Below are 18,834 nucleotides of genomic sequence, written 5' to 3' on the forward strand. Positions count from 1 at the left end.
GGCTTCTTCCCGCCCCGCCGGGGTCGGGTCGCACTGCGCGTTGCTCACCTGCCGGGCCTGTTTGCTAGCCACCGCGCCCTCTGCCCGCCTTGCCCAGCGCTCCCCTTTCCCTTCCTGTACCCGCCTCCCGTGGTCGTCCTCCCCCAACTTTCTTTACCTGAATTCCCTTTCGCACCCGGCTCGGGCCACCGCCCCTTCTCCCAGGAGACCCCAACAGCCAGCCCCTCCTTCCGGCCCCCACCTCTGGCTGTTTGAGGAAAGCACAGGCTTTGGACCTGGGCACGTGCTATCCACTAAACCGTGTAATCTGACACCCTCCCCCCGCATGCCTATTTGCTCACCGGCAAGTGGGGTCAATACCACCTAGTCGGGCTGTTACAGCGGGGCCCCTCAGCTGCAGGGTGCACAAGCAAGGGCTCATTTCCTTCCTTTCTTCCTAGGCCTGTACCTGGACCCACCCCAAGCTGAGAAGCCCTGGCAAGTCTGGACTCCCTCACTGGCAAACACCTGGGCCTTATGCAGAGGAAACGTTGGCAGATGGGTTCTCTTCTGAGGCCCGTTTGTGCCCTGTGCAGGGCCCTTCACACTTTGGCATTCTCAAAACACTCAGAAGCCGGGACCCAGCCCATCCTATTAGGACTTTTGGAGGACTTTGGCTCAAGGCCATCAGCACAGCTTCCTGGGAGGCAAAATATACATCACCTGAAAGCCACCAAGGCTTACACAGGCTAGGGGAGCCTCAACCAGGAAGTTGAGGTCATCCACACTGGCCACTGCCCTAAGAGCTAACACTACAGACACCCTCTTCCCACCTCTCACCCATCACCAAGGGTCTGCTGTCACTCTCATCTTCCAGGCTGTGCCTTTCAAATTCTCCTTTCCCAACCTCTCAGGTCACCTGTTTTCCTCCATCCCTACTTCTAACACCTGAGTCCAGGCTCTCAGCATTTTGTCTGCACCAGCATGGCCATCCCTCCCCAGTGCCTTCCCCCTGGCCTCTGTCCTCAGGGACCCAACCTGGCACTCCAGGTCCTCCACCTCATTGTCTACCTTAAGCCCCACAACTCCCCCACACTCATCACCATCACAGCCAGGACAGTTTGCCCCAACTTACTCACCCACCTTGGCTTTCCTGCTTCTGCAGCTTGTGGGGCCCTTTCCACACACCTAGAATCTTCCCTTCCCCAAATCCATTCACTCAAGTGTATACCCTTCAGGACCTACCCTGCCCCAGAGAGGAATCTGGGACTTAAGAATCCCACACCCCTCTCATCTGTGCACAGATATGGCACCTCCTACCCCATCAGGAGTGTGAACACTAAGTGCAGAGGTCATTCCATCCCATGCCATTCTGGGGAACCACTATACATCAAGGATGGAGTGACCAAATAACTGAAGGACTAGGTCCCTGGAGGTTCAGAGAACCCAGGGGGCCACTTGGGGCATGCTTGCTGCCCAAGTCTGAGCAGAGGCTCCAAGAAGGGAGGGTGCTTTGTGGGAAACAGGCTAGAAGGGATGGGCCTCAGGCTAGACTTGAACTCCTGGGCTCAAGTGATCCTCCTGCCTCAGCCTCCCGAGTACTGGGACTGTAGGTGTGTGCCACCATACCAAGCTCTGTCCCCAGCAACATTTATCAACCATTCCCCCAGTCTCTCTTCACTACTCTCCTCTGGTCACTTCTCTCCCCCTATGACAGAGAAAGTGATCCAGAAGAAGGAAAGTAACCAGAGTCCCCAATAAGCAGGCAGCAGGCTAGGTTCCACTCACTGCAACCCACAGGCCATCTGACACAGGAAGGTCAGACAAGCAGAAGGCAGGCCAGGAAATCCAAAATGAAAATCCAGGCCTCAGGAGACATTCAAAACAGTCCTGAAAAAATGACCAAGAGATGTGAGAACCAAAGGGGTGATGACACTAACTCAAGGCCCAATCTTCGAGTCATGGATCTCAATTTCCAAGGAACAAAACTCAGTCTGAAGTAAATTGTTTTAAATAAAAACTTAAGACATTTTAATTGGACATTAGCACAAAGTTTTGGTAATTAATATAAATGAGTGTTGCCTACAAAGCAAAGTATGCCTGCTGGTGAGCCACACAGATGGTGCTCCTTCAGGCTGAGGTTGTGTGCGCCCCAGCTCAGCTCATTGCTGGGATTCTCAAACTAAATCCACACTCCAGAGGATGGTCCTGGGGCTAGCTGGCCCTGAATAGCATGTAGAGCACAGGCAGTGTGGCCACAAATGTCACACAAGTGAGCAGCGTGCTGTAGATGGTGTTCCTGTTGACATGGGCTTCTAGCCTCTGCTCCGTATCCGACAGTGCCAACATCATGCTCCCCTGTTCCAGCAAGGAGCTGGGCAGTGCCCTGTCTGCTGGCTCCACCAGGCCTGTGGGTAACGCCTTTGCAAGCTGAACCTCCCCAGCCATTTGACTGAAAGTCTTTTCTAGGCCATCAAGTTGTTCTCGTAAACCTTCTAGACATGACTGGACCTGCCTGGAATGACTGAGCTGCTCTTTCAAGGCAGCTGAAAGGACATCTGTGTCTCTGTCTCGGGTGGGGAAAATACCTGCCCGTGACCCAGAGGCCTGGCCTGGCCCAGCGTGCACCAGGCCCCTCAGGTCCACCATGAGGTCGTGAAGGTCCTTCTGCTGGAGGGAATAGCTAGATGCCTGTTCTCGAATGGCCTCCTGGAGACTCACAGGCCCCTTCTGTGCCTCCAGAAGTAAGGCTTTCAGCTCCTGTAGCCGAACGCGGTTCACATAGGTGGAGCCAGCCACACCGATCAGGGCCCCCAGGACTGACCCAATGAGGGACCAGTTTTTGGTCCTCTCAGCCCTTGTGCGTTCCTTCTCATGACTTTCCCGCACAGCTGCAGAAAAGAGAGAGAATTTCTCTCGCTCAGAGTCTTCTGCACGCAGATAAGCCAGGCGAAGCCTCTTCTCCTCCTGCAGAAGCAAAGCTATGTTACATGGGTGCAAGGTGGGCCTCCAGCCTTAGCCACCACCACTACCTTGTGCCTGGCACAGAGTACATGTTCCATAAACACATGCTGAACAAATGAAGGCAGCATAAACCTGGTGGGTGGGGGGAGCAAAGGAATCAGGAGTGGTCAAAGTAAGCTGCATAATCTTCCCACCTGAGCAGTCTTGGGTTTGTCCAGAGGTGGACTGGTATCTACAAAACGTTATCTATAGGAAGGAAAGTGTCTGGCACTCCCTGGGCCAGCCCCTCCATGGGACTCCCTCCTTAGCAATCTAGGTCCCAGAGTCTAGTGCCCTGGACTGTTGACTTTAGTACTATAGAAAGAAGTGGGCAGACAGGCTCTGGAAGCCTGAGGCCCTGTCCTTCCATAGGGGCTTCTGGCCTCTGTCCACCAGGGTTCCCACCTGGCCCCTCCATGATCTGCCAGACCAAAGTCACTGTCCAGGTGAGAAAGGGCTGCCTCCCAATGTGCCTACCTGCAGCATCCTGTGCTCCAGAGTAGCCAGTTCCAAGTACTGATTGTCCTCCCTGGAGACACGGTCCAAGCGGTCCCTCACCTCCTTCAGCTTGGCCTGCTGAACTTCCAAGTCCTCTCGAGCCTCTCCGACAAGCCCTCGAGCCACCATGAACACTTTCTCTGCCTGCAGAGAGAACAACGGAGGCCATCTGTCCCTTCTCTTTACCCCCACACAGGCTCACCTCCATTCCCAACAAGGTTGTGACTAAGAAGAGGTCACTGGGGTGTAAGCTACAAAGGGTGGAAATAAACTCCCTTAAATACTAATCCTGGCTCACTCAGTAGTACTCAAAGTGCAGCCCCAGGCCACGCCCATCAGAATCACCAGATTTTTAATCCATTCAAGTAGAAATAACATGCCCCTGAGAAACCTGAAAACAGCAAACAATATACACACCAAACCTAGTCAACTCTGGCCGGATACAAACCACTGTAAGGAACCTATATTTCTACGCTACTTCCCGTGTTGCCTTACTTATGCTGTATAACACCATGAAAGGCATTACTATGGTGTTTGTTTATTTTAAGGTCTCACTCTGTTGTCCAGGCTGCAGTGCAGTGGCCTGAGGTGCAGAGGCTGAGGTGGAAGAATCCCTTGAGCCCAGTAGTTTGAGGCTGCAGTGAATTATGATGATGCCACTGCCGTCCAGCCTGGGCGAGAGTGAGACCCTGTCTCAAGAAAGAAAAGAAAAGGCAAGTCTGGATGTGGCTTCCCAGCACCACATGGCTGATGACTTGTTTGGCAGCAGCCACCACGCCACCTTTCCCAAGACAGAGGACAGGGCCAACCTCCCCAGCTCCCTCCTCACCTCAGTCACATTTCCCTGGGCCTCTCGAACTTCATTGAGTCCGACAAACTCTTCATATCTGTCCCACCAAGTCTTGGCTGTGGAGGATGCTCGTTGCTGAAGGCTGTGCCCCAGGGCTCTTCCCAGCACTGTGAGGCGGTGATACAGCCCAAGGGCTGCTGCCTCTTCAGGTCTTTTCTCTCCAGGCTGGCTGGGGCCTGGGCTGCAGAGAGTCCTGATCATAAGGAGGTCCCTTCCAAGGAGACCCCTCCGTACCAGTACGTGGGACCCACCCACGATGTGCTGCATGGCAAACACAGGGCTGCACCCTGTCATCGGGAGATCTGTGAGGAGGATGCCAGACAGATCAGCTCATAATGGAGAAAGGCTGGACAAAAGTCAGGTTCAAGGCCTAGGCACAGCTCAGACTAATTTCCACTAAAATCATGTAGACGGAGCACCACTCTGTTGGGTCCAGAGGCTGCAGCCCCTGTGGCAAGAGGGTGTTCAGGCTTTCCCTGGGTGCTCCTGGACAATGGAACACATTTGGGGAAGAACTTATGTAGATCATGCCTTCCACCTCCCTCCCCATGCCACACAACCAGACTCTCCCATTCCACCCACCTGCCCACATCTCTCAGGTCTCTCTGCTGTGACTTGGATGAGAATCCTGGTGCACAGTTTTCTGATATGAAAGAAAGTTCTCAAGCCTAAGTTATGTCCCTGCTGACAAAGGCTCACAAAGATTCATGAAGACTCCCTGGGAAGTTGTGGAACTGTGGGGAGTTCAGGGAAGATTAAGATCCTGGCTCATTTCTGTAGAAGACCCTCAAAACCAACTTCCCAGACACTGCAAGGGCCGCCTCAGCACTGGAAAAGCAGAGTTTCAACTGTATTTGAGGACAAAAGGACACAGGTCATTTGTGTCCCAAGGCAAACTCTCAGCTTTCCTCTGGGAGGTTTCCTCTTTTCCTCCCGGGGAAAAGAACTGCTTTCACCACAGAGGACAACTTCTCTTAGGTTCACACCTGCCCTTCTCCTTCTGCCCTCCACCTCCAGACTTTTCAGACCACTAACTCCCATCTCACATTTCCTGCCTTCCATAAGCTTTCTCCTTCCTCTCCGACCTTAGTCACTGCTCAACGGATTAGGTTTCTTTAATCTTTCCTTTTTCTTCTCTTTTCTTTTTTTTGTTTAACTATCACCTGCTTCCACATGGCATAATCTTTCCCTTTTCAACCTTGCTTTGCTGTTTGGGCCCTAGCAACTCCTACTTCTCATTACCTGAACATCTCAGGGACTCTCCCATTATCCAGAGTCAGGCCTTGCCTCAGTCCAAAAGCACCAGTGGCTCTGAAGATTCCCGAAGAGGGGGCCAAGTGACTTATTTTCCCCCGTGGGGGAAAAGTTGGGCCACTAGCACCCTCCTATGGACAAACCACACCTCAAAGGCCAGAAGCACTGATCCTGGCTGCCAGGGCGACACCTGGTGGCCAAGTGACCAGGCCAGAGAAAGAAATGCTGGGGGCAGGTACAGGGCGTGGGGAAGCAAAGCAGAGGGAGCAGGGATAGGCAGACAGACTGGAGGAGCTCCAGGTACAGAACAGAAAGGAGCTTCCTGAAGTAAGGTGATGTGGAACAAAAAGCCAGCCGCCCATAACATCCCAGCCTCCTCCCCATTGTGCTGTACTGAGAGCTATCTTTGGAGATGCTTAGGGCCTCTTGAAAACAAAGCTGGTAGGGACATGCCTTCTGGTCAAAATGGGCGTGAGCTGAGAACTACAAAACAGGACATCTCTATGACCACCATTCATGAGGCTGGGTTTCATACCCAAAGAAGTGCATGCACTTCATCCATGCCCCAGCAGTCGGGCCAGTCTCCCAGGCCTCAACGCCAGTACCCACGGCACCCAGCCCTGCACACGCATCCTTCATCAAAGCAAATAAAGCATGCAGCTCTGCAGCCCCATAGTCCCACCAAACAAGCACAGCAGAAAGGTGTCCCTCCGCCACGGATGGCATCACTTCCTCACCTTCCTTCTCTCTCGATCCCACTCCACCACTGAGGCTACTCTCCTTGAGGCCCCTCAAAACTTCCACCTTGCTAGATCCAGTAGGTGCTTCTCAGATTTCTACTCCCATCTCTCTGCAGCTTTCAACACCCTCTCTTTCTGAAACCACTGCTCCCTCTCGGCTTCCTCCAACCTTCAGACTCCTCGGCCAGTCTCTCCTCTACCAGTTGCCCACTCTTAGATCCCAGGAAGGTCACCCATTCCTGACAAAGATGACAGCTATAGCTATGCAATCTTGGCTTCCTCCTCTGCCCCACATCCTGTTCTGCACACGGCAGCCACAGGCTTTGTTATCCTGTAAGTCAGACTACGTCCCTCTGCTCAAAACCCTCAACAGCTCCCATCTCACCTGGCATGAACACTGGTCCTAGCAGTGGCCAATAAGCCCCAGTACCTCCCAGCCCTCCTCCTCATCCTTCTATCACCATACTCCACTCCAGCTACCCTGACATACTAAGTGCTGCCATCTTCTCCACCTACACTATTCTTCCTCCAAAAATCTGCTCAGCTCACTCTGACATCTACGTCTTTGCTCAAATGTCACCTCTCAGTAAAGCTTTGTTGACCACTCCCTCCCTGACCATCTTACCTGCTTTATTTTCCTCCTGGTGGACACACAGTTCCTCGTTTATGTGGTTCCCATCCCCCCACTAGAACATAAGCTTGGTGACAGCAGGGAATTCACCTCATAAGAGAATGTGTCAATAACTCCCAAGTTGTTTCTCCACTCCTGTCCCTCCTCTCAGCCTCTCTACCACACCATCCCACCCTCCAGGCCGATCTCTCAGCCCCCATGCTGTCCCCACTTAGATGTCTCACAGGCCTCTCAAGCAGCAAGGGGAAGACTCTTCCTGGCAAAGGGAAAAGGCAGAGAGGCTGAAAGGCGGCCAGTGTAGCTGGAAAGTAAAAGCAGAGAAGAGGCTGGACAGGGGGTGAAGCAGAGCCCTGAGAGCCAAGTTCAGAATCTCACCCCTCCAAATCCATTCTCCCACTCTTATGTAGATGGCTGTCTCCTACTAACTGACCCTTCCTAACTTCCATCATCTGTACTTCATCCTCATTTGCACCTGATGGTTTGCTTCATTTTTCACCAAGAAAATAATAAAAAATTGGAAGAGAACTTCCACAAACTCCCACCACATCTTCCCAACTACCCCATTTCCACCTTCTCTCGTGGTCCTCAGGATGAAAAATCCAGGTTCCTAGGGAAGATAAACCCATGTCCCAGGTCCTAAGTCTTCTCCCCTCCTTAGACATTGCTCAGTAATTTATCTGACATCCCTCCAGCAACTGCCCCATTTCTCTATGCTCTTTATAACGAAACTCCTTGATAGGCTGTCTGAACTCACTGTCTCTGCTCCTCTTCTCCCATTCTGTCTAACCATCTCTGATGTGGGCCACCATGCCACTGGAACTGCTCTTGTCCAGGTCACCTTCACACTGCTAAACCCAATGATCAGTTCTCAGTCCTCACCTCACTTGCCTCGTCATCAGCAGCCTACGTGTCATGATAGCTCTCTCCTCCTTCAAATGCCATTTTCACTTGGCTTCCAATCCCCACTCATCTCCCTAACCTCTGGACAATGTAGTACCCCAGGGCTCGGTGCTCAGCCTCCTTTCTCATCCAATCCTGTGGCTTTAAAATTCACCTGTGAAAATGTTCTAAAACTGGCCGGGCATGGTGACTCACGCCTGTAATCCTAGCACTCTGGGAGGCCACCGCAGGAGGATGGCTCAAGATCAGGAGTTCAAGACCAGCCTGAGCAAAAGCAAGACCCCATCTCTACTAAAAATAGAAAGAAATTACATAGACAACTAAAAATATATAGAAAAAATTAGCTGGGCATGGTGGTGCATGCCTGTAGTCCCAGCTACTTGGTCAGAAGTTTGAGACCAGCCTGAACAAGAGCGAGATCCCATCTCTACTACAAACAGAAATTAATTGGCCAACTAAAAAATATACATATATATAAAATTAGCCCGGCATAGTGGCATATGCCTGTAGTCCCAGCTACCCGGGAGGCTGAGGCAGTAGGATCACTTGAGCCCAGGAGTTGGAGGTTGCTGTGAGCCAGGCTGATGCCACAGCACTCTAGCCGGAGCAACACAGTGAGACTCTGTTTCAAAAAAACAAAAAAAGAAAGAAAGAAAATGTTCTAAAACTGATTGTGGTGGTAGTTGCACAGCTCTGTGAATATACAAAAACCACCAAGTCGTACACATTGAATGGGTGAGTTGTATGATATGAAAATTATATGTCAATAAAGCTGTTATTGTTATAGTGAGACTCTATAGTCCCACTTACTCAGAAGGCTGAGGTGAAGAATAGAATGGAATAGAATTCTCCAGCCCAGACCTCTGCTCAGCATTCCAGGCTCATTTATCACACTGCCCAAATCATATCTATGCTTGAAAATCTAATGGAGATGTTCTCCTCCCAAGCCTGCTTTTCCCATAGCCTTCTCCATCTTGGTCGACAGCAACCTCAAATCGAAATGCTCAGGCTAAAAACTTCACATCATCTCAGACTCCTCACTTTCTCTCCTACCTCACATTCAATCTATCAGCAATTCTCACTGGCTTTCTAGATCCAGGACTAGGATCCTTCCACCTCCTTTTTTTTTTTTTTTGAGACAGAGTCTCACCCCAGCTAGAGTGCTGCAGTCATCATAGCTCACTGCAACCTCAAACTCCTGGGCTGAAGTGATCTTCCTGCGCTTCCCAAGTAGCTGCAACTGCAGGAACTCACCACTGCACCTGGCTAATTTTTCTTTTTTTCTTTTTGAGACAGAGTCTCTCTGTTGTCCGAGATAGAGTGCCGTGTCAGCGTAGCTCACAGCAACCTCAACTCCTGGGCTCAAGCAATCTTTCTGCCTCAGCCTCCCAAGTAGCTGGGACTACAGGCATGCGCCACCATGCCTGGCTAATTCTTTCTATATATTTTTTTAGTTGGCCAATTAATTTCTTTCTATTTTTAATAGAGATGGGGTCTCACTCTTGCTCATGCTGGTTTCAAACTCCTGACCTTGAGTGATCCTCCCGCCTTGGCCTCCCAGAGTGCTAGGATTACAGGCGTGAGCCACCACGCCTGGCCTATTTTTCTATTTTTAGTAGAGACAGTGTCTCATTCTTGCTCAGGCTGGTCTCAAACTCCTGACCTCAAGCAGTCCTCCCACCTTGGCCTCCCAGAGAGCTAAGATTACAGATGTGAGCCACCACTTCCAGCCCCTTTCTTTTCTTATTTCTGCCACTGTTACCAAGTGGTCCCAATGACCATCTCTTGCCTGGATTATCCCAAGAACCTCCCAACAGGAGTCTCCCTGCTTCTATTCCAGCATCCTACAATCTATTGTCAACAGAGCAGCCAGTGGTTCTTTCAAAACACAGGTGAAACCATGTCTTTCCCTGTTCAAATCCTAAAACTGTTTCCCATTTCTCTCACAGTAAATGCCATGTTTTTTTCCATAGCCTACAGGGAATCTACCCCCTGGCTCTCACTCCTCTCTGATCTCTTCTCCCACTAGTCTCTCTTTCCTCACTCCCGTATACTCACATGGGCCTTCCTGATGTTGCTGGAACACACGGATAACTAGGCTATCTGTGCTGCTTGTTTCCTCACCTTTCTTCAAGTCCTGCTCGAACATCAGATCTTAGGGAGGTATTTCCAGACCACCCTATCTGATAGCACCATCCCACCCTCACCCTAGCACTTAATCACTTTCCTTTCTCCACGCACCTATCACATGACCTGCAATATGTATGCCGCCTATCTGCTTTGCTTATAGTCTGTCTCACCTCTGCCAAGGCAGGAAGTTTTGTTCACTGCTGTATCTCCAATGTCTAGAATATCACTTAAAAAGATGATGGGAAGCCAGGCGCGGTGGCTCACGCCTGTAATCCTAGCACTCTGGGAGGCTGAGGCGGGCGGATTGCTCAAGGTCAGGAGTTCAAAACCAGCCTGAGCAAGAGCGAGACCCCGTCTCTACTATAAATAGAAAGAAATTAATTGGCCAACTAATATATATATAAAAAATTAGCCGGGCATGGTGGCGCATGCCTGTAGTCCCAGCTACTCGGGAGGCTGAGGCAGGAGGATGGCTTGAGCCCAGGAGTCTGAGGCTGCTGTGAGCGAGGCTGACGCCAGGGCACTCACTCTAGCCTGGGCAACAAGCGAGACTCTGTCTCAAAAAAAAAAAAAAAATAAAAAAGATGATGGGAAATTACTTAATAGGTACAAAGTACATTATTCCAGTAATGGATACACTAAAAGTCCTGACTTCTATACAATATATCCATGTAACAAAATTGCACTGTACCCCATAAATTTATACAAATAAAATTTTAAAATAATAAAAAAAAAAGAATACTACCTACATACTCAACAAAAAATGTACTGGCTGAATAAAGAGAATTCGCAGTTGCACCACTGACTATATTATAAAACCCAAACTCCTTCCAGTGGCTTCCAAAGCTCTAGGGTCACAAATGGAAACACAAAAATTTACCTCTGACACAGATTCATAGTTAAGTTTCCAAGTATCTTCCACAATTTCTTGCCCCTAATTCCTGTTTCACTGACTCTTACTGTTTAAACGTTAAACTTGCAGAGGCTTCCAAAGCTCTAGGACCACCGGTGATCGACCTCCCGCCCACTTCTACCACCTCCCCCATCTCCGTCCAGCCACGCTGTGCTTTCCTCAGAGGAACGAACCTAGCTTCCAGGCCTTTGCACCTGCCCTTTCCTATACTGCAGTGTTGCAGTGCTCTTCCAGCGCACAGTCACAGGCCTGGTGTCTTCCGGTTAAGTATCCCCCACGCACCCGCGGTTCTGGATTCTACCTTGGCACAAAGACCCTCCCCCTTCGTACCTGGCGCGCCTACAGAGCCCAAGCAGCAACCGCGACCAAGCGTCTGCCACTCAATTGCCCTCTGACCCGTTAGTGCCCGCCCTCAGAGCCGCTTCCGGTAGTGGAAGTTCAACTTCCTGACTAGGAGCCAATCAGCGGGTTCGCGTCGCGGTATAGGAGTAGGGGTGGGCCAGAAGCTCCTTTTCCGGCGGCAGGATCTGGGCAAGGGGCGGCGGCGCCATGTCCGGCCGCGAAGGTAAGTGTGCCTGGACGGCGGGGAACGCGGGGCGGGGGCCGGCGGTGGGGACAAGCCAACCGTGTTTGTGTCGCCCACAGGTGGCAAGAAAAAGCCCCTGAAACAGCCCAAGAAGCAGACCAAGGAGATGGACGAGGTGAGGGCGGGCGCGGAGGTGGGGGCAGGCGCGGAGGGACTGAGACCAGCGTGGAGTGAACCCGCTCTGCCTCTTTCTAGGAAGATAAGGCGTTCAAGCAGAAACAAAAAGAGGAGCAGAAGAAACTCGAGGAGCTAAAAGCGAAGGCCGCGGGGAAGGGCCCCCTGGGTAAGTAGGGGCTGAATGGCGCTCAAGCCAGACAAATGCCTGAGCACCTGGTGCGATGAGGGCTCGGATGTGTCTCTTTCCTACACGTTAGTGAACTTCGAGGTCTTAGGTCCTGATGTCTGCTGGGGTGGACAGCCCTAGCCAGTCTTAGAGTTGCAGCAGTGGAAAGGGGCGAGAGCCAGAACCAGGACTGGAAACGAAGTCTCTCTCCTATGCAGTCTGGGATTCTACTCCTTAAGGAAGCTGCAGAAATGGAAACACAAAAATTTGCCTCTGACACAGATTCATAACAGTTAAATGTCTAAATATCTTCCACAATTTCTTGCCCCAAATTCATGTTACACTCTGTCTTATTGCTTAAATATTATTTGACTTACAACTTTTTAAAATTTACTGCTCATATTGTCTCTGGTAAATGCTTTTGTGTCCTGAGTCTTTTCACTTCTGGGTGTGCCTCGATTAAAAGACAAAGTCCAGGCTCCTTGGCATCCATATACTCTTATAAACTAACCCCTTTGCTTCTTTTCCCTTATGTAAGAGAAATTCATTACATTTCAAGCCCAGCAATCCTAATACTTTATGTACTTCCTAAATGCTTTGCATTTGTCAAACTAGTGATTATTTGCTCTACAGTTGCCTGTGCCTTGTTTGAGCATTGTGGGCCACACTGAGCGTGGTGAGAGTGTCATCCAGGTTTCTCAAGACCTCTCTTCCAGTGGGTTTAATCCATTATTGTTTACCCACATGGTACTGCCTGGGTATTGAGATTCCTAGGGGAGTGATGTGGGTATTTTGCACCTTCCTTTAATCTGTGATATTATACAGGGAAAAGATCATTCCTTAGTGAAGCCCTATACTGCTAGTTTCTTATTGAGCATCATCTAATATTTTAAGGTTTATTTTGTCGCAGCTTTTGTGGATATTCATTCCTATATTAAGCATACTTTACAGCTATTTCTTTGGTTTTTGTTTTTTGAGACAGAGTCTCGCTTTGTTGCCCAGGCTAGAGTGCTGTGGCGTCAGCCTAGCTCACAGCAACCTCAAACTTTTGGGGTCAAGCAATCCTTCTGCCTCAGCCTCCTGAGTAACTGGGACTACAGGCACGCGCCACCATGCCCGGCTAATTTTTTCTATATAATTTTAGTTGGCCAATTAATTTGTTTCTATTTTTAGTAGAGATGGGGTCTCACTCTTGCTCAGGCTGGTTTCAAACTCCAGACCTTGAATGATCTTCCCACCTTGGCCTCCCAGAGTGCTAGGATTATAGGTGTGACCACCACGCCCGGTCTGTTGTATTTTTATTTGTTTTAATTTCAGAGTATTACGTAGGTACAAATGTTTTGGTTACGTAAACTACTTTTGTACAGTTTGAGTCAGTTATAAGTGTGTCCATCACCCAAACAGTGCATTGTACCCATTAGGTATGAATTTACTCATCCCCTACTCCCCCTCCTACCCGCTTGATTTCTGATAAGTTTTATTTCCATATGTGCACATAAGTGTTGTTCGATTATTTCTAATTTAATGGTGAGTACATGTGCTTGTTTTTCCATTCTTGTAATAATTCACTTAGAAGAATGGTCTCCAGTTCCATCAAGGTTACAAGAAGTATTAGTTCACCGCTTTTTTTAAGGCTGAGTAGTACTCCATGGTGTATGTATACATTTTATTAATCCACTGATGCACTGATGGGCACTTGGGTTGTTTGCAATTGTGAATTGTGCTGCTATAAACATGAGTGCAGGTGTCTTTTTTATAGAATGTCCTTTTTTCGTTTGGTAAATACCCAGTAGTGGGATTACTGGATCAAATGGTAGTTCTACGTTTAGTTCTTTGAGGTATCTCCATACTACTTTCCATAGAGGTTGTACTAGTTTGCAGTCCTACAACAGTGTGTAAGTGTTCCTGTCTCTCCACATCTATGCCAGCATTTGTTGTATTGAGATTTTTTGATAAAAATCATTCTCAAGCCGGGCGCAGTGGCTCACGCCTATAATCCTAGCACTCTGGGAGGCTGAGGCGGGCAGATTGCTCAAGGTCAGGAGTTCGAAACCAGCCTGAGCAAGAGCAAGACCCCATCTCTACTATAAATAGAAAGAAATTAATTGGCCAACTAATATATATATATAATTAGCCTGGCATGGTGGCGCATGCCTGTAGTCCCAGCTACTCGGGAGGCTGAGGCAGAAGGATTGCTTGAGCCCAGGAGTTTGAGGTTGCTGTGAGCTAGGCTGACGCCACGGCACTCACTCTAGCCTGGTCAACAAGCGAGACTCTGTCTCAAAAAAAAAAGGCCGGGCGCGGTGGCTCACACCTGTAATCCTAGCTCTCTGGGAGGCCGAGGCGGGCGGATCGCTCGAGGTCGGGAGTTCGAAACCAGCCTGAGCAAGAGCAAGACCGTCTCTACTATAAATAGAAAGAAACTAATTGGCCAACTAATATATATAGAAAAAATTAGCCGGGCATGGTGGCTCATGCCTGTAGTCCCAGCTACTTGGGAGGCTGAGACAGAAGGATCGCTTGAGCCCAGGAATTTGAGGTTGCTGTGAGCTAGGCTGACGCCACGGCACTCACTCTAGCCTAGGCAACAAAGTGAGACTCTGTCTCAAAAAAAAAAAAAAAAAAAAACATTCTCACTAGAGTTAGATGATATCTCATTGTGGGTTTGATTTGCATTTCTCTGATGATTAGAGACATTGAGCATTTTTTTATGTTTTTTGGTCATTAGTCCATCTTCTTATGAAAAGTTTCTCTTCATGTCTTTTACCCACTTCTTTACAGCTCTTTTTTTTTTTTTTTTTGAGGCAGTCTCACTCTGTTGCCCCAGCTAGAGTGCCGTGGCATCAGCCTAGCTCACAGCAACCTCAAACTCCTGGGCTCAAGCAATCCTTCTGCCTCAGCCTCCTGAGTAGCTGGGACTACAGGCATGCACCACCATGCCCGGCTAATTTTGTCTCTATATATTTTTAGTTGGCCAATTAATTTCTTTCTATTTTTAGTAGAGACGGGGTCTTGCTCTTGCTCAGGCTGGTTTTGAACTCCTGACCTTGAGTGATCCGCCCACCTCAGCCTCCCAGAGTGCTAGGAGTACAGGCGTGAGCCACCGTGCCCGGCTTGTATTTCTTAAATTACCTATTGGGTGTATATTGTCGTTTGTAAATTGGGTAAAATAAAAGTATTGAGTAAAATATAGATACTGAATAAACCAGATGCCAGGATCATAATATGGAAGGTAGTGTAGTGTAATGTGGCAGTTAAGAACTTTGTAGTCAGACTGTCAAGGTTGGAATCCTGGCTGATTACATACCAGCTTATAACCTTGAACAGCTAAGACTTATCCGTAAAATGCATTGATAAGCCATGAGGTTTAAATGAGCTAATCTGTGAGGTGCACAAGTATAGATCCAGACCAGTGCACAGTCATTGCTTGTGCCTATGCTTCATTCTCATTCTACCTGTCCTCAGAATAGACAAGGTCAGTGAAGCTGCAGTACAGACTTGTGTCAAAGCAAATACCTAGTAGAAAAGCCAACCCTTGGAGAGAGAGAGAGTAAGAGAGTCAGTTAAAAAAAAAAAAAAAAGAAAAGCCAAGCCTTACTAGGATCCACATCAGGTCTGTGAGGCTTCTACCATAAGAACAGTATCTTTCCCTAACTATGACTTTTTTTTTCCTTTTGCAGCTACCGGTGGAATTAAGAAATCTAGCAAAAAGTAAGCTGTTCCTTGTGCCTGAGGCGATGATGACCCTTGATTCCTATTTAAACATCTGTACTCCCTGCCATAACATCTTTTGCCACCTATAGCTAAAATGAAGTGTTGTCTTGGAGCCTATTGTACATTTAAGAATAAACTTTTGTTAAAAAAAAAAAGAAAAAAAAAATCATACAGTGGCTCATCATCTCTTTAGCTGTTTTTACTCAGCTACTCCTACCTTAGCTGTGAAATAAAGTAAAACCACCCCAGAATCCTGCCGGAGTCTGCTCTTTGGTCTTTGTTGTGCCCTGAATTCTGTATCACCTGGAATTAAACCAGCTCATTTGAAAGGCTATCGTTCTTGTGTGGTTATATACCCAACGGAATACTATACTTGAGGTTAGTGGAAGAATTTGCACTTTGGGAAGAAAACCCACCTTTCTCTGGTTATGATATCTAAGTGGCCATATGTTTTGATGGAATTGTTCATCTGTTCATGTAAGGGATCTGCTATGTGCAGACAAGGGGGCATGTAGCAGCAGATAGCTGTTGTCAGAGAACTTTATTGTGGCCGGGGTGCTGGGCAAATGATATGCACTATGAAGGAAAAAAAATGGGAAAGGAGAAAGGTTCCTGAGTCTCTAGGAACCATACTATCTCAAAAGCCCTCAAGGATTGCGTTTCCACTAGGGCTTCAGTAAGGTTCTTGCTGGGTTCCCATGTCTTATACCCCACATTCCATTGATCAGCAAAATAAAATCTGACCTTCATATTCCTTCCAGTACCATCCCCCCATCCTAATCTTATAATCCTCCACCTAGATTATTGTAATCACTTCTAAATTCATCTTCCTGCCCCTACCCTTGCTCCTCTGCAGTCTATAATCTTCACTCAGACCCAGTGTTTCTTGCTAAACCCTACTTTCCTTGGCTCAAGAATTCTTCAGTGGCTTTGTAGAGCAAAAGCCAAAGTCTTTATGATCACCAGTGAGCCCCTAAGGGATCTGAATCCCACTCCCTTCCCTCTGATAGCTACTATTCATTGCCCCCATCCATCTTCAGCCATGATGGTCTGCATTTCAGGCAAGCTCCCACTCGTGTTTTCACCAACTCTTCTGCCTACCACACTGTTCTAGATATTGGACACCTCATTCCCTCCCTTTAGAGAAATGATACCAGTGTCTCAGTAGCAAGCTTTTCTCTGGTCACTATAAAATGGTAGTTCCAATATCTCTTACCCTGTTTCATTTTTTTCTCCTGACCGACATGTAGAGGACAGAGATCATAATGTATGGTAAATGTGTATTTACTGAAACATTTCGGAGGCACAAATCTTTGGATTTCCCTTCCAGAGCCTTGACAGAACTATACATATAGTACTACTGTGTTTCCCCGAAAATAAGCCAGGGTCTTATATTTACTTTTCCTCAAGAAGACACCCTAGGGCTTATCTACAGGGAATGTGTTATTTTTCCCTCAAAGCCTCAGCTTGCAGCACACTCAGGATAGCGGGGACCTGATGGGGAGCTGACCTTGTTGGTGGGGCTGCCCGCACCTTTCCAGTCACCTCTGGGATAGTAGGTGTCACTATGGGGCAGATGAGGACTGCTCGTCTTTACTGCTTCACAACAAAATGCATGGGTTGTACAGATAGGCTGCGTAACCACGCCCATCACTAGGTCTTACTTTTGGGGTAGGGCTTAGATTGTGCAAATGCTTAGAAATCCTGCTAGGGCTTATTTTATGGGTAGGTCTTATTTTCAGGGAAACACAGTAATAATGCTACCCTTTCTCTGAGGATGTAGTTTCAAAAAGCACTTTAGACCCATTCTGAGACTTTGCTAAGCCAAGACTGGAAAAGGTTTTGTACATTGAAACCTGTTTTATGACTAAATAATGTATTGGATTTTGCCTGCTTTGTTCCTCTCCAGAAAGTTGCACAGCCAGCAGCACCTTTGAGCTTTAGGCATTACCTGTGGGCGTTGCCAGCTGGCACCCATCCCTGTGCTGCTAAAACAACCCTTCTGAGCACCAGTGAGCACACTGCCCCTGAGAACAAATTACCACTCTTTTACTTGGAGGAACCTGATCCCTCCTGACAATGAACAATCCCGTCTACTTCCAGGACCAGAAAGCTGCAGCAATTAAGCATTCCACATTTGGGCACCTATCTGAGAGAACCCACCAGTTGCTTAAAACTCTTAACTCCTTAGGCATTCTAGGCCCTAACAGCAATCTCCCTTTTATTTAATGCCTCCACAAACATTCACAGGTCACTCACAGGCTAAATTTGGCTCTGAGCAAACAACCAAAAGTCTTGTTCCTGTTAACCTCCAATGGCAATTCCCTATTGCTGCTAACTCTTCACACCACTGCTGCCCAATAAAATCCTGTCCGGCACTCAAGTCCAGTTCAAATCCCTCTGTAAAGCCTTACCTTCTCTCTTGGCCATAGATAACTCTTACCTAGCACTTGTGTGGTCTCCCTTTCAGTCTTTTTTTTAATTTTTAAAAATATATTAATTTTTTAATTTTTAAAATTTAATTTTCGAGACTTCTGTTTTGACTAGATCCCTTTCAGTCTTGAATCCTCATCTGAGTAGTCTATTGTGATGGCCTCCAACCTCTTTCTTTATCTTGCTAAGTTTCATTCAACCTGTAGGACAGCCCAGGTGTCACTTACAGTGAGTATTCCTAAACCTGAGCCTCATTCACCTCTATGCAACCAAAGCTTAGGACAAAACATTCCTGCACTCTCAGAGGAATGACTGTTAACAGCCCAAGCAGTCCCCACACAGGCACGCCTTTCTCGGGATCACTCCTTACACTTTCCTCCTCCCCAGACCTACCTCAAATGCACGCATTTCAGATATTTACTATTCCCGAAGATGTCTGCTCACAACAGCTCTATTCATACTCTCCGCCCAACCCTACTCTCCCAGCTTCCTTCCCAAGAGAGACTTGGGTATGTGAGAGGTGGGTCTGGCGGAAGGGCAGCGAGGCCACGGAGACCAGATCCCTGAATGCTGCTTGCCTCGACTCGAGCACAACAGGTGGGAATGTCAGAGCAGACTGCCCCCGCGCGGTTCTGTACTCCACGAGACTGACAGGAAGGGGGCGCAGAGCCCCCCGTGCAGTGGGGCTGGCGCACCTCAGACTCCCATCCGGGGTAACTGGGATCACCGCGCACCGAGTCCTCAACAGCTGTACTGAATCCTCGCGCTGGCCCCGGAGGGCGGAGAGGGGCGGGGCGCAACCTAGGCCGGCACGGACTCGGCGGGGCGGGGCGGCGCGCTCGGATGTATGTCATCCTTGGCGCCCATCGGCTGGCAGCTGATTGGCCTGTGGGCTCGGGGGCGGGGCACCAGCGGCTGAG

The 18,834-nt window shown here is 48.7% G+C and overlaps 1 protein-coding gene and 1 long non-coding RNA gene across 11 annotated transcripts; one reads left to right on the top strand and one right to left on the bottom strand.

Moving 5' to 3' along the window:
- Window positions 1-1,979: 1,979 nt before the first annotated feature.
- CCDC51 (coiled-coil domain containing 51) lies at window positions 1,980-18,654 on the bottom strand. 10 transcript variants are annotated; one of them, XM_076007375.1, is made up of 5 exons: window positions 18,308-18,654; window positions 11,815-12,010; window positions 4,310-4,632; window positions 3,460-3,624; window positions 1,980-2,946 (listed from the first exon to the last, which is right to left on the bottom strand). In XM_076007375.1, the coding sequence occupies exons 3-5, from the start codon at window positions 4,622-4,624 to the stop codon at window positions 2,194-2,196; spliced, it is 1,233 nt and encodes a 410-aa protein (XP_075863490.1). In that variant the 5' UTR covers window positions 4,625-4,632; window positions 11,815-12,010; window positions 18,308-18,654; the 3' UTR covers window positions 1,980-2,193. The 10 variants fall into 10 exon arrangements, with proteins under 10 accessions (XP_075863490.1, XP_012626618.2, XP_075863483.1 ...); XM_012771164.2 differs by having other exon boundaries at window positions 4,310-4,511; window positions 18,308-18,651; XM_076007368.1 differs by lacking the exons at window positions 11,815-12,010; window positions 18,308-18,654 and adding exons at window positions 5,573-5,641; window positions 11,229-11,357.
- On the top strand, window positions 11,355-15,813 carry LOC105874927 (uncharacterized). Its single transcript, XR_012921452.1, has 4 exons — window positions 11,355-11,463; window positions 11,544-11,599; window positions 11,680-11,767; window positions 15,448-15,813. It is a non-coding gene; the product is annotated as an uncharacterized LOC105874927 (long non-coding RNA).
- Window positions 18,655-18,834: the final 180 nt, after the last annotated feature.

This window comes from Microcebus murinus, chromosome 1 (genome assembly GCF_040939455.1).
Source record: "Microcebus murinus isolate Inina chromosome 1, M.murinus_Inina_mat1.0, whole genome shotgun sequence".
Classification (NCBI taxonomy): domain Eukaryota; kingdom Metazoa; phylum Chordata; class Mammalia; order Primates; family Cheirogaleidae; genus Microcebus; species Microcebus murinus.